Source organism: Mauremys mutica, chromosome 5 (assembly GCF_020497125.1).
Source record: "Mauremys mutica isolate MM-2020 ecotype Southern chromosome 5, ASM2049712v1, whole genome shotgun sequence".
Taxonomy (NCBI): domain Eukaryota; kingdom Metazoa; phylum Chordata; order Testudines; family Geoemydidae; genus Mauremys; species Mauremys mutica.
The window spans coordinates 66,998,937-67,017,795 of record NC_059076.1 but is presented as its reverse complement, the minus strand read 5'-3'; the positions used below and the strand labels follow the sequence as shown (position 1 = coordinate 67,017,795).

The 18,859-nt window shown below is 40.9% G+C and overlaps 1 protein-coding gene across 3 annotated transcripts in view; it reads right to left on the bottom strand.

Moving 5' to 3' along the window:
- Positions 1 to 4,175, bottom strand: part of RXFP1 (relaxin family peptide receptor 1) — an 85,191-nt gene extending 81,016 nt beyond the window's left edge. Inside the window, exon 1 of one of the 3 annotated variants that reach the window (XM_045019231.1) lies at positions 4,157 to 4,175. Coding sequence is in view for 1 of the 3 variants with exons in the window: in XM_045019227.1 (XP_044875162.1) it covers positions 2,170 to 2,218 (49 nt within the window). In the remaining 2 variants the exon portion in view is untranslated. Of the gene's footprint in view, positions 1 to 2,169; positions 2,402 to 4,156 lie in introns of those variants that run through there. The other 2 variants (XM_045019227.1, XM_045019230.1) reach the window with 2 other exon arrangements.
- Between the last annotated feature and the right edge of the window lie 14,684 nt (positions 4,176 to 18,859).

Sequence of the window (18,859 nt, the reverse complement as noted above, 5' to 3'; positions counted from 1 at the left end):
ATAAGACTTGTAATCATATAGACTGTCCTGATTTGCACTGGTATAGCTGTATGTTTTGATGTATTGCAATATGAATTAGAAAATTTTCACTTTAGAAGTAAATATATTTTAACTGATAGTAGAAATGATTTAAACAATAATTTGCATAGACATGTCTTGGGTATATATTTTTTAATTTCTTCCTTGCTGTTTTGAACTTAAAACAATAATGTGGAACAATAATTTGAAGTCTATTTTATTTTTTAATCTTTAAATTTATTGGGTGACTGACAATATAATAAGACTTTATTAAATCATACATTCCTCACAGACTAGTTAAGATCACATGTTATGTACAATTATGGTCTGTATCACTCCAGGAATGATATCACACGAGACCAATACTGAATTTCTTGCATAACTACAGGTCACGTATTATGATGATATAATCTGTAAGGGCCTGACGAAAGGTGGCATTGTCCAGTGGAAACAGGTGTTTGACTGGTGACTTAGGAGACCTGGGTTCTACTTCTAGCTGTACCACTGAACTACTGGATGGCCTTGGGCATGTCACGTCACCTCCACATACCTCTTTCTGGGCAGGTGGGGCTTGTCAACCATGGAAGACAGTCCATCTAGAAGAATGAAAACTCTGATCTCAAACCAAGAATATCAGGCCTGACTAGCTGGTTTGCAAAAGTTGTGCCAATCACAGGTGCTATATGGATCTTCACCAGTGACACTGGCTAGCGGGACAAGGTGAAGGCCAAGCAAGTAGTCTGTTAGGGCTTGATCCAAAGCAAGCTTCAGGCAACAGGAGTTTTTCCATTGACATCAATGGGCATTAGATCCCTGGGCTATATAACCCCAGGAATGATATCACACAATGTCTATATACCTTAAACTGCCACTGAAGTCAATGGGAGCTTAGCATATTGAGTAGTATCTTACCCCTAAGTAATCACACTATTTGCAGAAAGGATTGATTTAAATGGAACAACATGAGGAGTAAAGCACAGCTAAATATAAGCGAAGGTGGCAGAATCTAACCCTACGTGATTATGACATTTTAGTAAGTCAAGCATTTTGCTAAATCATTTTGTTTACAAAATATTTAAATTTAGTTTCAGTGACTATAAACTTCAATAGTTACAATTTTATATAAGAAATGTGTATTTATTAAGGAATGGAGAAACTAAGAAGAAAATCTAATATATTGATCAATAAATAGAAAAACATATTCCAAATAGTATAGTACACATTCTTACTTCCGGTTTTACAGTGTTTTCCTATGGCAAGGAGAGAACCAGTTGTTAATTCAGAGGGCTCACACACCCTTTGGATTTATAAAATAGTCTAATGTCCCTAAGAAAACTTTTTCTATTTTCAATTACTTCTAAAGACATGAATAAGGTCACATAAAAGTTGTAATTCTATGGGGGCAGCTTTGCCCAAGTGGGTGTGTAGCAGTTTAAAATAGAATATTCAAATGAAATGAAAAAGCAGCCATTAAAAACAAAGTGTGACACAGAGATCACAGAAGATCAGCTTAAAAACCATGATAAAAATTATTAGCATTTCAAGGAAACACTGAAATTAAAATCCATTTTGATCTTTAATGGAAGCCTGTCGACAATGTGTTGAATACGATGAGTGAGAATTATGGATGTCTAAACAAAAATTTGCCTTTCAAACAATAATACAAATGTTCAGTGCTAACACAGTGTAGTTACATCAAGCTAAGAAACTAAAGATATCTAAAATATTGATTACATTGAACTTCTGAAATTAACCTTTATGTTACAGGAGTCTCCATTAAGTATTTAAAGCAAGTAAAGACGTACCACTGGAGATATTCATTACAAACACAACCCCTTCCTTCAATACTTAAACATTGCCACTTATTTTTGAATTTCATTCCGTCTAATTCCTGTTAATATAAACCATCAAAAGAATAAGTGCAAAAACATTTAATACAATTCTAGCCCTGTTTGCAGCTAGCTAGACTGATAGTAAATTACGGTATATTATAATGCCAGAAATCCATCAAAGAACATGAGCTGTCACAAAGGATTGTTAAACTAAAATGCAGAATCATATGCATATTTATTTTAAAAATCTGTTATTGAAGTTTATCACATATCTGTTTTGCAAAGTACTAAATAATATGAAAATGTTAGGTGTACTTACAATTTGTTCCAAAAATAAAGAATATGTAGAACCAGCAGCAAGATGTCATTTCTCTCACACAGCAGTCGAGTTAGTAAAAGTGAGCATATATTGTCTCCTAAATAGCACTCAAACCACAGTGATTGCTGTATGTTCTATTTCTGACTGCAACCTTCAGCAGAATACAAAGCAAGCTTCCTTCCCTTTCTTTGCTCCCTCACTTACTCTCCTTGCAGTCTCTCTCTCTCTCTGCCACTCTCTCTCTCCCCCAAGCAGTGTTAGGGGGAAAAGTTTCAGAGCACATACAGTCTCTTCTTGTTTACACTAAGGATCTTGTTTCTGTGTCCTGTGATAGACTAAGGCTGGGGTGTGTGTGCACTGACAGATATTTGCCCTGATCAGAGCCATTACACAGAATAATCAGTGCTCTAGATAATCATCAATGGAACTAGGGAGTTTTTAATTTTGTTATTGGTAGAGTATTAAAGGAAAATGGTCTCATTTAAATTAATCCCTTCTAAATTAAACATTTGTTACATCTTGGATAAAAGGTTAGAGGTTTTTCTGGTAAGGGGAAGTAATATGTATAAAAACAAATCTCCTATTAGGAAGTCAATGATTAGCTAAAGTATAGTAATATAAACAGAATTTATTTCCTATAAAACCACATAATTTACTAAAAAGAATATTTATTTATATTAATATAATTAAATACTGCTTTTGCATCTTTACCAATGCTAAACTAAAATACCTGGAAGGGTGAAGAAAACAGTCCCATTCAAACTTTTTTTTTTTTACAGAGGAATTAACATTGCCACAGCTCCTAGAATGTATTTTCCTGCTACAGTAATTGCTTTTTCCTTATTTCACTTCTCTTGTGCTACTGCCCATAACAACATCCATTACAAGAGTCCCAAACCCCGTTAGCCTCCTCCATCAGTCTTGAAGCACTAAACCTTATCAGTAGACTTAGTTTGTTTCAGTAGTGCTATTCCCTCTAAACACCATCTTGTTCCTCTATCTCATATACCTGCTTACACTAGGGGAAAAAAAAAGGTGTGGTTCTAAAATGTGATAGCAAACACCTTTTGGCAGGGCAAATTTTATTTTAACATCTGTTAGCTGGTTGAGGGGAACTGGAGGGGGGATTCCAGGGTTCATTCTCACCCCCAAAGCCCAGAAAACTGAATAAGAAAGACTTTCATATTTTCCAGTTTCAAAAAATTTCAGAGCTGATACACCTCAGGGAGCCCTGGAATATAACTGGTAACTTGCCAGCTGTTGCACCGCCAGATATGAGAAAGGAAAGGCAATTGTGAGAAATTATGTGTGTGTGTGAATGTGAATTTAGAGAACGTGAAAAATACTGATCATGTTGCAGAGTGAAGTCCACATTATTGCTATGGCAATTGTATTAATAAAATGCATATTATAAATTCTTGGTCCCTACATACCCAATATGAAACTCCCAACAGAGTTAACACAGAGACGGTCTTATGCACAGAATCACATAAGGGCCAGATGCAGCAACCAGACTGTCATTAGTGGGACTGGATGGGTTACACAGTCTTGTCTGGTTGGGGACTAGCAGAAGAGCCGGTCCCCTTGCAAACTGAGTATAGTTACACTTGCATCAAAGAGCTGCACAAAAGGCAGGTTAACACCCAGGCTGCATGTTCCAGGGTTACTGATTTTGGGCAGAAGGGCTTCCAGTGTGGGAGGATAGGTGGAAGGATACTAGAACAGACAGTGAGCAGAGAATGTGAGACATACACCACATGCTGTTGTTCTGGCCACCTTTGTCCAAAGTATACAGGATTTGTGTACATTTTGGAAGTAAATAAATTAAACTAGAAAATACACTGAGTTGGTCACCTATTTTTTGCCTCCCAGGAAACTGACCCACTACAAAGACCCCAAATCTACTGCCTCTCAGCAAAAGAGCAATATTATTTATCCACAAAGCAAGTACAACCCAGATATTTTCAGCATAAGTTTCCCATACTACCTTGTATCTGAACCTTGCCCTGAGGAGACATCTCTCTGATTGAAAGAGTACTTTTGTCTCATGCCTACTTGACAGTTAGCCACTTTTCTGAGGACTGCTAAGCAGGTGCCAATTAACATTATTTTTGATGGGGACACCTGTTCCCTGGGAACAATACTGAGACAAAAAACTAATGTTAGCTAGGCCACGAAAAAGGTATGATAGTAACAAATATTGACATATCTAAAGCTTTATATCACATCCCCAATCCCAAGAAACACCCAGTCTCTTTTAGAAATTACGTTTCAGTAAACAAGCTACAGTGACATTGAAAAATATAGACATTGTGAACTTCAGAGAATAAAAGGGAGTGTTTGCATGCTCATGGTGCATGCAAACACACACCAGTTCTATCCCAATTTTATCTTTTAAGAAATAATGGAGATTTAATAACAAAGTGTCAGATGGTAGCTAGCTCTCTGAAGGGGTCAGGGGACTAGCCTACCTCTGACAGGCTCTATAAGAGAATGAGGCAGCTCAGGTTCATCTGAGAGTAGTTAACTCACCCAGTAACTGGGAGGTGGTTAATTAGGCAGGGAAGCACCTGGGCATGATAAAAGGTTAAGGACCTAACTTAGAGGGGAAATGCCTCAGCAGAAAGGGGTGGGGGAAAGACTGTAGAGAGGATATTTCTAACAGAATGATTAGAAGCCAAGGCTCCAAAAAGGGAGCACCAGTAAAGAAGACTGGGAAAAGCTACTGAGGAAGAGAAATAGAAGGTAGCTCAGGGAGCAACAAGAGACTGAGAAGGACGGGTGCAGGCTGTCACAAACATGGGCTCTGAGCTAGACCCCAGAGAGAGGGGGCTGGGTGGTCCTGGGTTGCCCTATCTACTCCAACCAAAGATTTTGGAAAGGGCTCTAAACCCAGGAGATCTAGGGCTGTCTAACCCCATGATAATCATGAAACTTCTGACTCCCTCCTTGCCCTAAAGGGAACAGAGACTATTGAAGAGCTGGCTAGAGGAATGGGTCACAGCAAGAACTGGATGAATGCAGAATTGAGTGTGGTGGCATAAAGGGAATGGAACCAGGTGGTGTAGCTGACTGACATCTGACTGCAAAGGAGTCCTACCAGATAAAGGCCCCACCTCACACACAGCCATTGGCTAATCAGCACAATAAAAAGCATTTGTTAAATCATGCCACGGTATGAGCCAATGCATCAATTCACTTAATGCTATTTAGCATCTTAATGATGCACAGTGTTCCATATTGTGATCATATGAACATGAGTTTTAAAATACCACTTTTCTTGAATCAGAGGGATAGCCGTGTTAGTCTGGATCTGTAAAAGTAGCAAAGAATCCTGTGGCACCTTATAGACTAACAGATTTCAAGATTTTATTTTCTTGAAATCACTTTTGCCCTTAGTTTGGAATAACAGTTCTAGATGTTGAAGGGGAAAGATGGGGCTGGTGAAAGAGGAACAGTATAATACTGTTTTCCAGTTGCTTCTGTGAGAAAGTAATAGGATGGTTATGTGTCAACTTTCTATGGAAAGCAGGCAATAATAGGCACACCACACTGAAATAAAATCTTTGTTCAAATCAACTTCAGGCAGATACTCAAATGTGTTGAATGTTATGAGGGTCAAAATATTAATTTTCCACCTGTAGCTATAGCAACCTTTATATTTCACAAATGAAACTTAAACGTTGTAAAGGCTAAGATGCTGATTATAAAGTAAGCCTATGCGTCACCTACATCAGTGTGCAAACTGTGGGGCGTGGGGAGCAGAGAGGAACATTGGGAGGGGGGATGAGCAGAGATACCACGTGGTTTGTGCCAGCCTCATGCACTGTGGCCTGGGCCAGACCCCATGGGAGGTGAGGAGAGAGCACCACCTCCACCAACTCACCTCAATGGGCGACCCAAACTATGGGTCAAGTGCTGTGCCGATGTCCACTCCCGGCAACCTCCATGCCCAGTGCTGGCTCCGCCCCCAGAGACTGTCACATGTGCCTTCCCTCATCTTGAAAACCCAAGGGGGCGGGCAGGTATTGGCCCTGTCCTAGCAGTGCAGGATGGCTGTAAGGTAGAAGCAGCATGCTGCTGAGGAAGCCTTGGCTGTGCAGTAATGAGGGTAGAGCATGACTGGAAAAGTTTGCACACCACTGACCTACATCACTAAAGTCCTTAAGCAGACACCAAAAGAGGTAAATATGTTAATCTCGTTTCACTGGATTAAAAAAAACCCTCACTTGAGCTTTCACAATTGAAAAACAAACAACTCAGACTTATAAATGATCACCACTGCTGGTCTAGTAGCAGAGGCAGGTTGGAAACATCCATGAAAACCCTGCTTCCCTCACCAAAACTCACTGAGGCGGATCCTCTGCTAGTATAATCTTACATTAGAGCCAGTGCTGCAATGACAATTTACAAGACTGTAGGCTCTGCCCCATTACATAGTTCCTCAAGGTTCGGTTTTGGGTCCTATTTTATTCAATCTATTTATTGCTGACCTGGGAACCAAGAGTAGGAGTGGGCTGATAAAGTTTGCGGACGACACCAAGTTGGGAGGTATTGCCAATTCGGAGAAGGATCGGGATATCCTCCAGGGAGATTTGGATGACCTTGTAAACTGGAGTATTAGTAACAGGATGAAATTCAATAGTGAGAAGTGTAAGGTTATGCATTTAGGGATGACTAACAAGAATTTTAGTTATAAGCTAGGGACGCACCAGTTGGAAGTAACGGAGGAGGAGAAGGACCTGGGAGTCCTGGTTGATCGTAGGATGACTATGAGTAGGCAATGTGATGTGGCCGTTAAAAAAGCTAATGCGGTCTTGGGTTGCATTAGGCGGGGTATTTCTAGTAGGGATAAGGAAGTGCTAGTCCCGTTATATAAGGCGTTGGTGAGACCTCATTTGGAGTATTGTGTGCAGTTTTGGTCTCCCATGTTTAAGAAGGATGAGTTAAAACTGGAACGGGTACAAAGAAGGGCCACTAGAATGATCCGAGGAATGGAAGGCCTGTCGTATGACAGGAGACTTGAGGAGCTCGGTTTGTTTTCCTTAACCAAAAGAAGGATAAGGGGAGATATGATTGCACTCTTTAAATATATCAGAGGGATAAATACCAGGGAAGGAGAGGAATTATTTCAGCTCAGTGCTAATGTAGACACGAGGACAAACGGATATAAATTGTCAGTCAGGAAATTTAGGCTTGAAATTAGACGAAGGTTTCTAACCATCAGGGGAGTGCAATACTGGAACAGCCTACCGAGGGAAACAGTAGGGGCGAAGGACCTCCATGACTTTAAGATTAAGCTAGATAAGTTTATGGAGGAGATGGTATAATAGGATAACGGGCTTAGTCAATAGGTCAATTAAGTGCCAAACTGGTACTTAATTGGGTCAAATTGGGTCAATAATATGATATTCTTAACCTCTTTCAGAGGGTGTGGCTGGAGAGTCTTGCCCGCATGCTCGGGGTTCAGCTGACCGCCATATTTGGGGTCGGGAAGGAATTTTCCTCCAGGGCAGATTGGCAGTGTCCCTGGAGGTTTTTCGCCTTCCTCCGAAGCATGGGGCAGGGGTCGCTTGCTAAAAGAGTGGGTAGATCGGCTAATGTGGCCTGCATCTTGCAGGAGGTCAGACTAGATGATCATAATGGTCCCTTCTGATCTTGAATTCTATGATTCTATATATCCAAACATATGCTGTGGTTGTAATATTATTGCAAGGAGCCATCTAATGGTGCTGTTATAGATAGTGTTAGAAATTTTCTTTATCTGAATGTACAGAAGTTTGATCTTGAATGAAATGCAAACTGTTATGACGCGTTTTTAAAAAAGATGCTGAGCACAGCACCAGCAAAGTCTGTTGTTTTTCCCTGAATCTGTTTTTGACTGGGTTTCTATTTAGCTACAGCTGCTGCCTAGAGCTATATTCATGCAAGGAAACAAAACATTACAAGGTTAAGCAACAGAAAAATATCCATCAGTGAATTAAGGCCATAGTTACCATGTCAGCTGAGAGTGAGGGATTCCATCTCTTTCTACACCTTCCTCCATGGCCTCACCTGTACCTCTCTCAAACTGCCTTCCAGGTCCCACTCCCTACACTCACAGCATGCCCCTCCTCTTGAAACCTTTAAGAAAGTGCCTTGTTTTTCACCTTTTCCCAGGCCTGAGGGGAGAAAGCAGGATGGGGTTGTCTAGAGTTCCCTCTCTAAGGCTTTGGGGGAAGGACCAGCTGCCATGGTGGGGGTGCTCTTAGGGCTGCAGGGTAGAGAGGAGAGTGTAGGGAGAGGGAGAATGGGGATCCAATTCCATTTTTCTGTGTGGGGGTGAGGGGAAGAGAACCAGAAAGAGTCCAGCAGCTCGGCTCGCTCCTTGCCCCTTATTTCATGCACCAGTTTTGAGGGGAGGTGGGTGGAATAGACTGGAAAGGAAGCAGAGCTGTCCCTTAGTGGTTGAGCTTTGTGATGCTCCTACCCACTTCCTCCTGTGGAAAAAAACAGATCTGCACAAAATTGCTCTCCATTTCTGAGAGGCGCAGAGCTGGGGTGGTCTGCCAATCACATGCAGCAGTTTGATTAGCAATCCTTCCCTAGCTGGGGAGTGGGGAAAGGCAGCTAATCAGATGGCAGTTCCCACCCCCCAGATCCATAGGAAGGGGTGAAAGCATGTAGTTATATTGTAGATTGGCCAAGACTTATGTATATGTGTATTCCAGCTGTGTACGTTTAGTAGATTCATAGAGTCTAAGGCCAGAAGGGACCACTGTAATCGCCTGGTCTGATTTCAGGCCATAGAGTTTCCCCAGAATAATTACTTTTGAAAGTGTGTAAACTGGTAGGTACAGCTTGTAGATCAACATTAAGGCTGTTAACAGAATGTATAAGGTGAATTTCTTCATGTCAATATTGTCATTAATCAAGTGTATGAACTTACGGATACAATTTCCAATCTTTGTAATGTTTATAGTTATTGTCTGTAAAATTATAGTTGTGTATTTTACATAAGGATTCTATTAATTACTGCAGCAATCTTAATCCTAACTTAACATTGGGGAATCTATTAGGTGTTCTAAGTGACATCCTGCTTTTTCAATGTCATTATTTATTCATAATTTTATTGGGATTTCCTTTTCTTTTGACACAACCCTGAGGGCACAGTGTTTTCTAAAGAAGTTAAGCTTTTATTTGAAAAATGTTTATAGAATATCTTTTTGTGAAGAAAACCTTGCTAACTAGATGCAGTAATTTGATTAATTGAATATATACCATTGGATGATGTGAAGTTCATGAAATGTTCACTAAGTATCCCTGCCAGTGAATTTATACACACATTGCCATTATGTACATTAAAAAAGCACAAATAACAAACCACGTTATGTTAAAACATTTTTGGAGTTATTGGCTAAAGAGATGTGAAGAATTCTGGGACTTGGAGACAAACTGGGTGGTTTTAAGGATTCAGATGCAAAAAGCTGAGACCTCTGAATTGGGGATCATTGGGCCCACTATCAAGTAGGAGAGAAATGTTTGTGTTAGTGCCATGATTCTTTGTCACTAGTTACATACCAACCTCTTTATGGTACTGTAGTGCTCAACACCCTTTGTATAAGTGGTGTCTTATGGTCTCATTATCGTGAGACCGTAGTTAAGGTTGTGTCAGAATTTTCTGTTTCAGAGGGTCTGTCACTTAAGTATCTCATCCTTTTTTCTGAACCCTTTTTTGTAAACACACATGGGAAATTTGAACCAAAGTTCAGCCACTAATTAATGTGTGTGACGAATGACCTCCAGTCTGTAATTTGTCATGTTGGGCTTTCTTAGGAAACTTGGGAAAAACTGGAACACTAGGAAATCCTGACTCTTTTCCACACAGTGTACATTTGCTGACCCCTCCTGCATTGTGTCATCAGAGAAAACCAGCCACTTCATCATTCACTCCATCTAGTTCATTTGCATGCTTGGGGAGAGTCACTATTCATAGAATCATAGAAGATTAGGGTTGGAAGAGACCTCATCTAGTTCAACACTCTGCTCAAAGCAGGACCAACCCCAACTAAATCATCCCAGCCAGGGCTTTGTCAAGCCAGGCCTTAAAAACCTATAAGGATGGAGATTTCACTATCTGCCTAAGTAACCCATTCCAGTGCTTCAGCACCCTTCCAGTGAAAGTGTTTCCTAATATCCAACCTAGACCTCCCACACTGCTACTTGAGACCATTGCTCCTTTTTCTGTCATCTGCCACCACTGAGAACATCCTCTTTGGAACTCCCCTTCAGTTAGTTAAAGGCACTGTTGCCCCAGCTGTCACAACAATGGTTACCTTTGATAACCAGAACATAATTACTGAGAAGAGTCTAAGAAGGAACTGCAATGGAAGCAGGCTGGGTTTGCATAAGCTCTGGTGGTCCTCCTTTGGGTTTGTACTGGGGGTAAGTTAGTTACACTGATTCTTTTGAAAGGGTAATTGTTTATCTCTTCCCTCCAGAAGGGTTAGATTAAAATAAGATACAAAATTCCAGCTCCTTTTCATGCTCCTCTTATTATACTGCTTACAAATTGGAAGCTATGACTTCTATGAATATTTAGCTTTTTTTAAAAAAAAATAGGGAATTGTAGCTGTGAGTCCCTACTAAGTTTTCCATTACATTGTTAAAAAAAATTATAATTTAGAAGTTGTAGTAAAACTGATATTGCATTAGAAAAGTTTTGTCTGAATGCAGTTTACTTTCAATATATTAGTCAACATGGCACTGAGAGGTGAAATACGGAGCTTCACAAAGATAACAATGGCACAGTGTACTCTGAAGACAATACATGTGTAAGCACTTGATTTAAATAGCACATATATAAAAGATTTTCTTTCTATTAAACTAAGGAAATTCACAAACAAAAAAACTTTATTTCATGTTAAGGTTGCTCTTTTCAATAAACTAAACCACACAAAGCTAAGGATTACAGAATGGACATTGCCCCTGTAACCTTAATTTAGTTTTCTTGTGCATATGCAGCCATTAATTATGTGATCACATTCTGTATTTTCCACAGGACCTCTGCCTCATTCAGTACCTAGGATGCATTAGGGGGATGAATCAGGGCTGTGTAGTGAAGGAGTCTGTCTGTAGGACCGCTGGCTCATTTGCGGCAGAAATTGGAATGTTTGTACCTATTGCGTTTCTGGGAGACTGCAGGCTGGGAATGTGTGTTGTGAATGAGGCGGGGGCTTGTGGGAAGAGAAAGACTGGTCTCATAGTTAGAGCAATCGAATGCTTCCCTGGAGACTTGAATTCTATTCATACCTTGGCAACTGAATTGTTATGTGATGCTGGGCAAATCGCACCAAACTATTCACAGCTGGTCGCTTCTGCAATAATGAAAGGCTGTATGATAAGTTTCTGTAGGTAGCATTCATGCTAGCATTTTCTGACTTGACTGCTTAACTTTGCAACTTTTTAATGCTTACTTTTGTATTTCCTATTTTGTATAGTTTAGTTTATTGATGAGAGCAATCTTAACAAATGGTAAAAAAAGTGTTTTTGTTTGTGAATTTGATTAGGTGTATTATTCCTCTTAAGCGATGTGGAAAACAAAAACTTGGTGGAGGATCCTCATGAGGTTATCTCCTCTAAGACCCTTCTGTGATGCTTTGGGGTTTCACCCAGACCAGTAAGTGCTTGTGTCACTCCCTGCCCTTTAACCCTGGGTGCTTCTATGCTGTGCTACATTGGCTCACAGCCCTAACCCTAGCAGCATGCTCACGACCCAATGATTTCACTCTGGCTTCTACTAGCCTGGTTACTGCTTGCAGGGTGACAACAACAGCCCCGCCTGTCCAGACTCTCCCCAAAACCATCTCCCCTGAAGTGTACAGTCCCTCCCACTGGACCCTCACAGAAGTTACTTAGTTTGCTGTGTCTAAAGAGAGAGAACACACATTAGCCTGCTAGTTTGGCTGACAACTAACACTTCAGTTTAATAAACAGCATTAAGATGGTTTTGTAATAAACAAGAAAGTTTATTAACAAAGAACATATGTTTAAATTATTACAAGTAAGAGTGAAAGAGATAGGAAAGGCTACAAATAAAACAAACAAAACACACTTTCTAGTGGCTAAAACTTAGCTCTAGCAAGTTACAATCTTTGACTAAGCAGTTTCCTTATTTATATCAAGTTATCAGCATCCCTAGTCCTCCAGGCTAGGGGACCCAACTTTCACAGGCTTGAAGGGTGCTGTACTCTATCATCCCCTCAGTGATGCATGACAAAATATTTTTTTGCTGCCACTTATTCTTTCCAAAGTTAATTGACCCAGTTTCAAGAGGCAGGAAGGCTTGCTGGTTACTGCCTAACCAGCTATTCCCCATTTTGTATTTGATTTTTTTCCTTCCTAAGTATAGTACTTAGCAGTTATCTTTATTGAATTTTGTCTTGTTGACTTTAGACCAATTCTCCATTCTAAGGTCGTTTTGAATTCTAATATTGTCCTACAAAGTGCTTACAACTCATTCCTGCTTGATGTTATCAGCAAATGTTTTAAGCATATTCTCCACTCCATTATGCAAGTCATTACTGAAAATACCAAATAGTACTGGACCCAGGGCAGATCCTGTGGGATCCTACTTGATATGCCCTCCCAGTTTGACAGTGAACCATTAATAGCTACTCTTTGAATATAGTTTTTCAATCAGTTTTGCCCTCACCATATAGTAACTTCATCTATATTACATTTACCTAGTTTGTTTATGAAAATGTCATGGGGAATAGCTCAAGTTGTAAGGATAAAATCAGCCTTACTAAAATCAAGATACACCACATCTACTGCTTTCCCCCATTCCCAAGCTAGTAATCTTGTCAGTGAAGGCAGTTAGGCTGGCTTGGCACGATTTGTGCTTAACAAGTCCAATTTGGTTATTATTTATTACTCTGGGATCCTCTAAGTGTTTACAAATTGACTGATAATTTGTTCCACTATCTTTCTAGGTATTAAAGTTAGGCTGACTGATCTGTAATTCCCTGTGTTCTCTGTGTTCCCTCTTTAAAGATAGGTACTACATTTGCCCTTCTCCAGTCCTCTAGGACCTCACCTGTCATCCATGAGTTCTTGAAGATAGTCACTTGTGGTTCCAAGGTTGCTTCAGCTAGTTCCTTAAGTGCCCTAGGGTGCATGTTGTCACATCCTGGTGACTTGAATACATCTAATTTACCATAATATATTTTAACCAGTTCTTTCCAAATTTGGTTTGTATTCCTTCTCCCTGGCTGTTAATATTATTTGTGGTAAGCATCTGGTCACAAGTTACCTTTTTGTGAAGACTAAAGCAAAATAGGCATTAAACACATCCCTATTCTTGGTGGTGTTCATAACAAGCTCTCCTTCCCTGCTAAGTAGTTGACCTACACTTTCCTTCATCTCTATTGCTCCTAATGTACTTATAGAACCTCATCTTATTGCCTCTTGTGTCCCCCTGTTAGGTGTAACTCATGTTGTGCCTTAGCCTTTCTGATTTTATCCTTGCAGCTTGAGCTATTCTTTTTTACTCATCCTTAGCAATTTGTTCAAGTTTCCACTTTTTGTACATCTGCATCCCTGAGCACGATTTAGTCTCAAGTACCAGCCAATTACATAACATACCTATTTTACTACTGCTTTGCAAGCCAGAGTCCAGACTTCAAGATTTTTTGTGTGTGCAGAGATTTGTATTTTTTCCTGTAAAGAGTTGTGCTTGCACTCTATTAGTTAACGTTTTGGGTTTTATTCTTCCTGTGCTAGCTCCAACACAGCTAACAAACTCAATTTCCAGACCTGGACTAGTGTCAGTGGTGATGCATTGCTGCAACACAAACAAGGAAGCAAACAATAAAAACATTATTTCCACACTCAGCAGAAGATAATTTGTTTGCACAGTGGAAAAGAAGAATGTTTACAATCTACCTACAAAAGCCCAGTACCTCCCATTAGGCCTCACTAACAAGGAAGAAGGTGGGTTGCAGGTTGCAGCTCAAAGCACCCCGGTACTTCCGAACCTCAGTGGGAAACATTAGCAAGCATATATTTAACTGGGGTTGGAGGAAAGGAACAGAAATGCAATGGGAGTCACCAAGGGAGAGGGGTAGAGCTAGAAATAAGACAAAGAGGAAAAAATGAGAATAAAAGCAGAAAACAAAACAAAATGTGCACGGGGGAAAATGGGCATGAGAAGGGAAAAGAATAGAGGGCTTGGAGATGAGGTGCACTTAATTGCCAAATGTATCATATTAGAAGAATCCAGCAGAAAAAAGGAACCACTGGATTTTAGTCTCAAGACAGACACTTGAGAAATACAATCAGAAGGACTGTATGTGCCTTTGATATGCATTATTTCCAGTAAATGAAGCAATGTTGTGGAGTCATGTAATGTACTATATACAATGAATTACCCTTCAAGGAAATAGATATTTCAAAATCCAATTGCCTAGATGTAACATCTTAATATCCATTTCTAATTTTCCAGTTCTAAAACTGTCCACATAGAACAGAACAGCATGAGCAGAAGGGAAAGGGTGCCATCCAATTTAACAGTCTGGAGGTCATTAGTCGCAACCGCAAGTGGTCAGTAAAATACCATTCTTTCTTTCTCAGTAAACATCTAGAAGCTGAATTCACTAAAACATTGTGTTCATTGGCACTTGGCTTACAACTCTGATTCTTTGTTGTACATAGACAAGACATTCAGTTGGCACAATTACCAATGAGGATGTTGCATTTACTCCTATCCAGAATTAGTTTAGGCAGAGCATTAAAATAAGGATTGCTAAACACAGACAATAAAGATGTCAGCCATGTTATGTTGATGGTCCTCAGTGAGAAAATTTAGTTTAGCAGACACTTTTGTTGTGTGTTTGTCTTCCTTTGTCTATGCCAACTTGTGCATTTTAGTAAATGTTTCTATGAGCCCACTGAGCCAGCAAAAAGTATTGACTAACCATAAAGTTCTGTACCACTGTGCATGACGAATAAGGGTAGGACTACATTATCAAAACTTTGCATGGTATATGCATGTTTGTTTTCAGGTTTGATTCTGATCTGTACCCCAAAATCTGGAGGCTTATATGAACTCTCTAAAACTCTTTGGTTTGCAAAATAGAATGGTAATCTCACAGAATCAGTGTTTCTAGTGAGATTTCTGATCCTTCCATGCACTAATGAATAAAAAGTTCAAACATTTCCATAATTCAAAAAAGGGGGCAGTACAAATTTCAGGTGAAAGTTTGGAGAGGTTATTGGTTCATGCAGACCTGTTCACTTACCACTGTCAAACCTGGGCAAGCAAATATAACTAAAACACACAAGCTTTTGCAAACATTGAAAACATCTGTAGGCACAGATTTGTGTTTTTTCCATTTCCCCCCATTTCATTTATTTTTTCTTTTAAAAATGGACAACACAAAAATACATCACTAACAACAAAAACAATTTTTTTTATTAGAGTGGGTACAGTTACCATCTTCGGTGGTGTTTGTTGTGTTCAAAGTTCTGGCCCAAACTGCACAGCCACAGGACAACCAGGTTACAAGGCAGAAGATGACTGAACCCCTTAGTGGCCCGAGTGAACCCCAAAATGTCACAATGCTATAGGTGAAACCAGTTAAAACAAATCTTTTTATGGTAAAACAGGATCCAAGTTCAAGTTTTTCTTCATCTAAACACTTTAAAAGTTAGATGAAAGATTGCTATGATTTTTAAAGGTCTTTCAGGCAGGGATCGTGAAAGGTCACCAGATAGGACAATCTACCATCTAAAATGACAACACTGCTTTAACAATGCATCTCTTTTATTCTGTTTGTTTTGGCCTCATCTACTCATTTAATTCAGTTCATTTGATTTTAACCTCATGTTTTACATACACACTTTTTATGAAACAGCTGCTTTGCAGTTGACATGAAGTTTTTCTTTCTGAGCAATTCCTGTCTCTTTCTGTGAGCTCATTTATTTCCTGAGACAGCCAAACAAAACACTGTCATTATTTCATACATACATATCATGTATTTTAGTTTTTGGTGACACCTGTGAGCACCATTTAGGAGTGTCTGTGCATAATAGAACAAACATAAAAAATGGACCAGAATCTCAGATCTAATTGGGGAGAACCAGAGCAATTCACGTGGTTAGCTCTGAGTTGCAAAGTTGGTGCAACACTCATCTTTGCCCTTCCTTGATCCTACACCAGTCACCTGCCATGAGTAAAACAGCCTAAAGGGATGTTGAAAAAATTGAGAGGGTGCAGAGAAGAGCCATAAATATGATTTGTGGGGTGCAAAAAATACATTGTAGTGTAAAACTCAAGCAACTCAGGCCAAAAGATCAGGAGGTGACTTGATTACAGTGTATAAGTACCTTTTATGGGGATAAGATTCAGGGTACTAAAGGGCTCTTTGATCTAGCAGAGAAAGGCATAACAAAAACCAATGGCTGGAAGTTTAAAAGCAGATAAATTCAAATTAGGAATAAGGTACGCACTTCTGGCAGTAAGAGCCCTGGAACAAATTACCACAGGAACAGCTACAGCTGGATTCTACATCTCTTGTTTTCAAACCAGGTGTGAAAGCCTTTCTGGAAGATATGCTTTGGTCAAATTGAAGTTATGGCGTTCACTATAGGGGTAACTGAGTGAAAATTCTGGGGTCTGTTTTATAGGAGGTCAGACTAGATCAATGGTCGGCATCCTGCGGCCCATCAGGGTAATCCTCTGGCGGGCTGCGAGACAGTGTTTATTTTGACTATCCACAGGCATGGCTGCCCACAGCTCTCAGTGGCCGCAGTTTGCTGTTCCTGGCCAGTGGGAGATGTGGGAAGTGGTACGGGCCGCAGGGATGTGCTGGCTGCTGCTTCCTGCAGCTCCCGTTGGCCAGGAACAGTGAACCATGGCCACTGGGAGCTGCAGGTGGCTGTGCTTGTGGACGGTCAATGGAAACACTGTTTTGCGGCCCGCCAGCGGATTACCTTGATGGGCAGCGTGCAGCCCTCGGGCCGCAGGTTGCCCACCACTGGACTAGATGATCAGCTGGTCCCTTTTGGCTTCACAATCACTGACTGCCAATAGCCATAAAATGCCAACCAGGGATAGTCAGGGCACAGAAGTCCTAGTACCACGCCCAAGACCTTAATTATCCATGTATTGGCATTTGATCAGTGTTTGACCATACACTAAGCAAGAGACATAGTAATTGTTATATTTAGATTATACTCCCTTATTAAGGCCTTGATCCTGCCACTGATTTATTTGGGGCTTGGCGCAGGGGTACCCATTGCATTGAGGATGGAGGCATTAAACTGTTCAGTGCAGGAAACATGTAGTTACCTTTGCTAATAAAATCTCCTATAGAGTTAAGGCACTAAATCTATTATAATAGAGATTGTGACCTTAAAAGCACCCCAATGGCACACAGTTGTCATATTTACCCCCCAACTGGCATGAAATATGTATTGGAAAACTAATAACTCACTAAACATTAATATTCTTGCATGACATATATATGGTTAATCCACAAAGAACTTTACAGATGTACTAGAAATATATGACTAAAATGTGTCTACACCAGGCAGATCAGGGGGAATTGAGAAACAGGTTTGCTCCACTCAAAGGAAAGAGGCCTACTCTTCCAACCAGGTGTGGCCAAATTCAATGGTCTGTTCACTTGTATCTGAGGTTGCAGGAAGAGATCACTTTCACTGTATAATCACCAGTGGGGGAGGAAGCATCACAAAGTCTACACCAGAGAGCATGGGGTCTACACCCAGCAGGAAAATGATACCCTTCACAAGAATATATTTCAAAGATTTATCAGACTACCAAGATAGGGAGAGAGAACCCTTAAATTATCTTCTACCTGAGGCGACAAGGAAACCGAGCTCTTTGAGTTCTGTGAAGGATACTGGCTAGGGTTGGCAGGTGTCTGGTTTTCAACCAGAATACTTGGTTGAAAAAGGATCGTCATGGCTCTGGTCAGCACCGCTGACAGGTCTGTTAAAAGTCTGGTTAGTGCAAAGCTGGCAGGCTCCCTACCTGGTTCCGTGCAGCTCCCCGTAAGTGGTGACATATTGCTTGGCTCCTAGGTGGAGGGACTCTGTGCACTGCCTGAGCAACAGCTCCACAGCTTCCATTGGACAGGAACTGCAGGCAGTGGGAGCTGCAGAGGTGGCACCTGCAGGCAGTGGCAGTGTGCAGAGCTCCCTGGCAGCCCCTCCGCCTGGGAGCCGATGAACATGTCACTGCTTCTGGGGAGCCGCCCAAGGTAAGCGCCACCTTCAAACCCCTGCCTCAGCCAGGAGTCCCACACTCCAAACCCTTTGGCCCCATCCCACAGCCTCCTCCTACACCCCAAACCCCTCATCTCTGGCCCCACCCCAGAGCCTGCACCCCCAGACAGACCCCTCACCCCCTCTCATACCTCAACCTCCTGCCACAGCCTGGAGCCCCCTCCTGTACCCTGAACCCCTAATTTCTGCCCCCGCCCCAGAGCCCACAGCCCCAGCGACAGAGGGAGGGGGGATGGAGTGAGCAGGGACAGGGCCTCAGAAAATGAGCAGCGCAGGGGGCAGGACAAGGACATTCGGTTTTGTGCTATTAGAAAGTTGGCCACCCTAGTCCTGGCTAAAAAACTTGTCAGCCATGCTGGAAGACATACTGGTGAGTCTAGTTTGGTAAGTGAGATTGGAG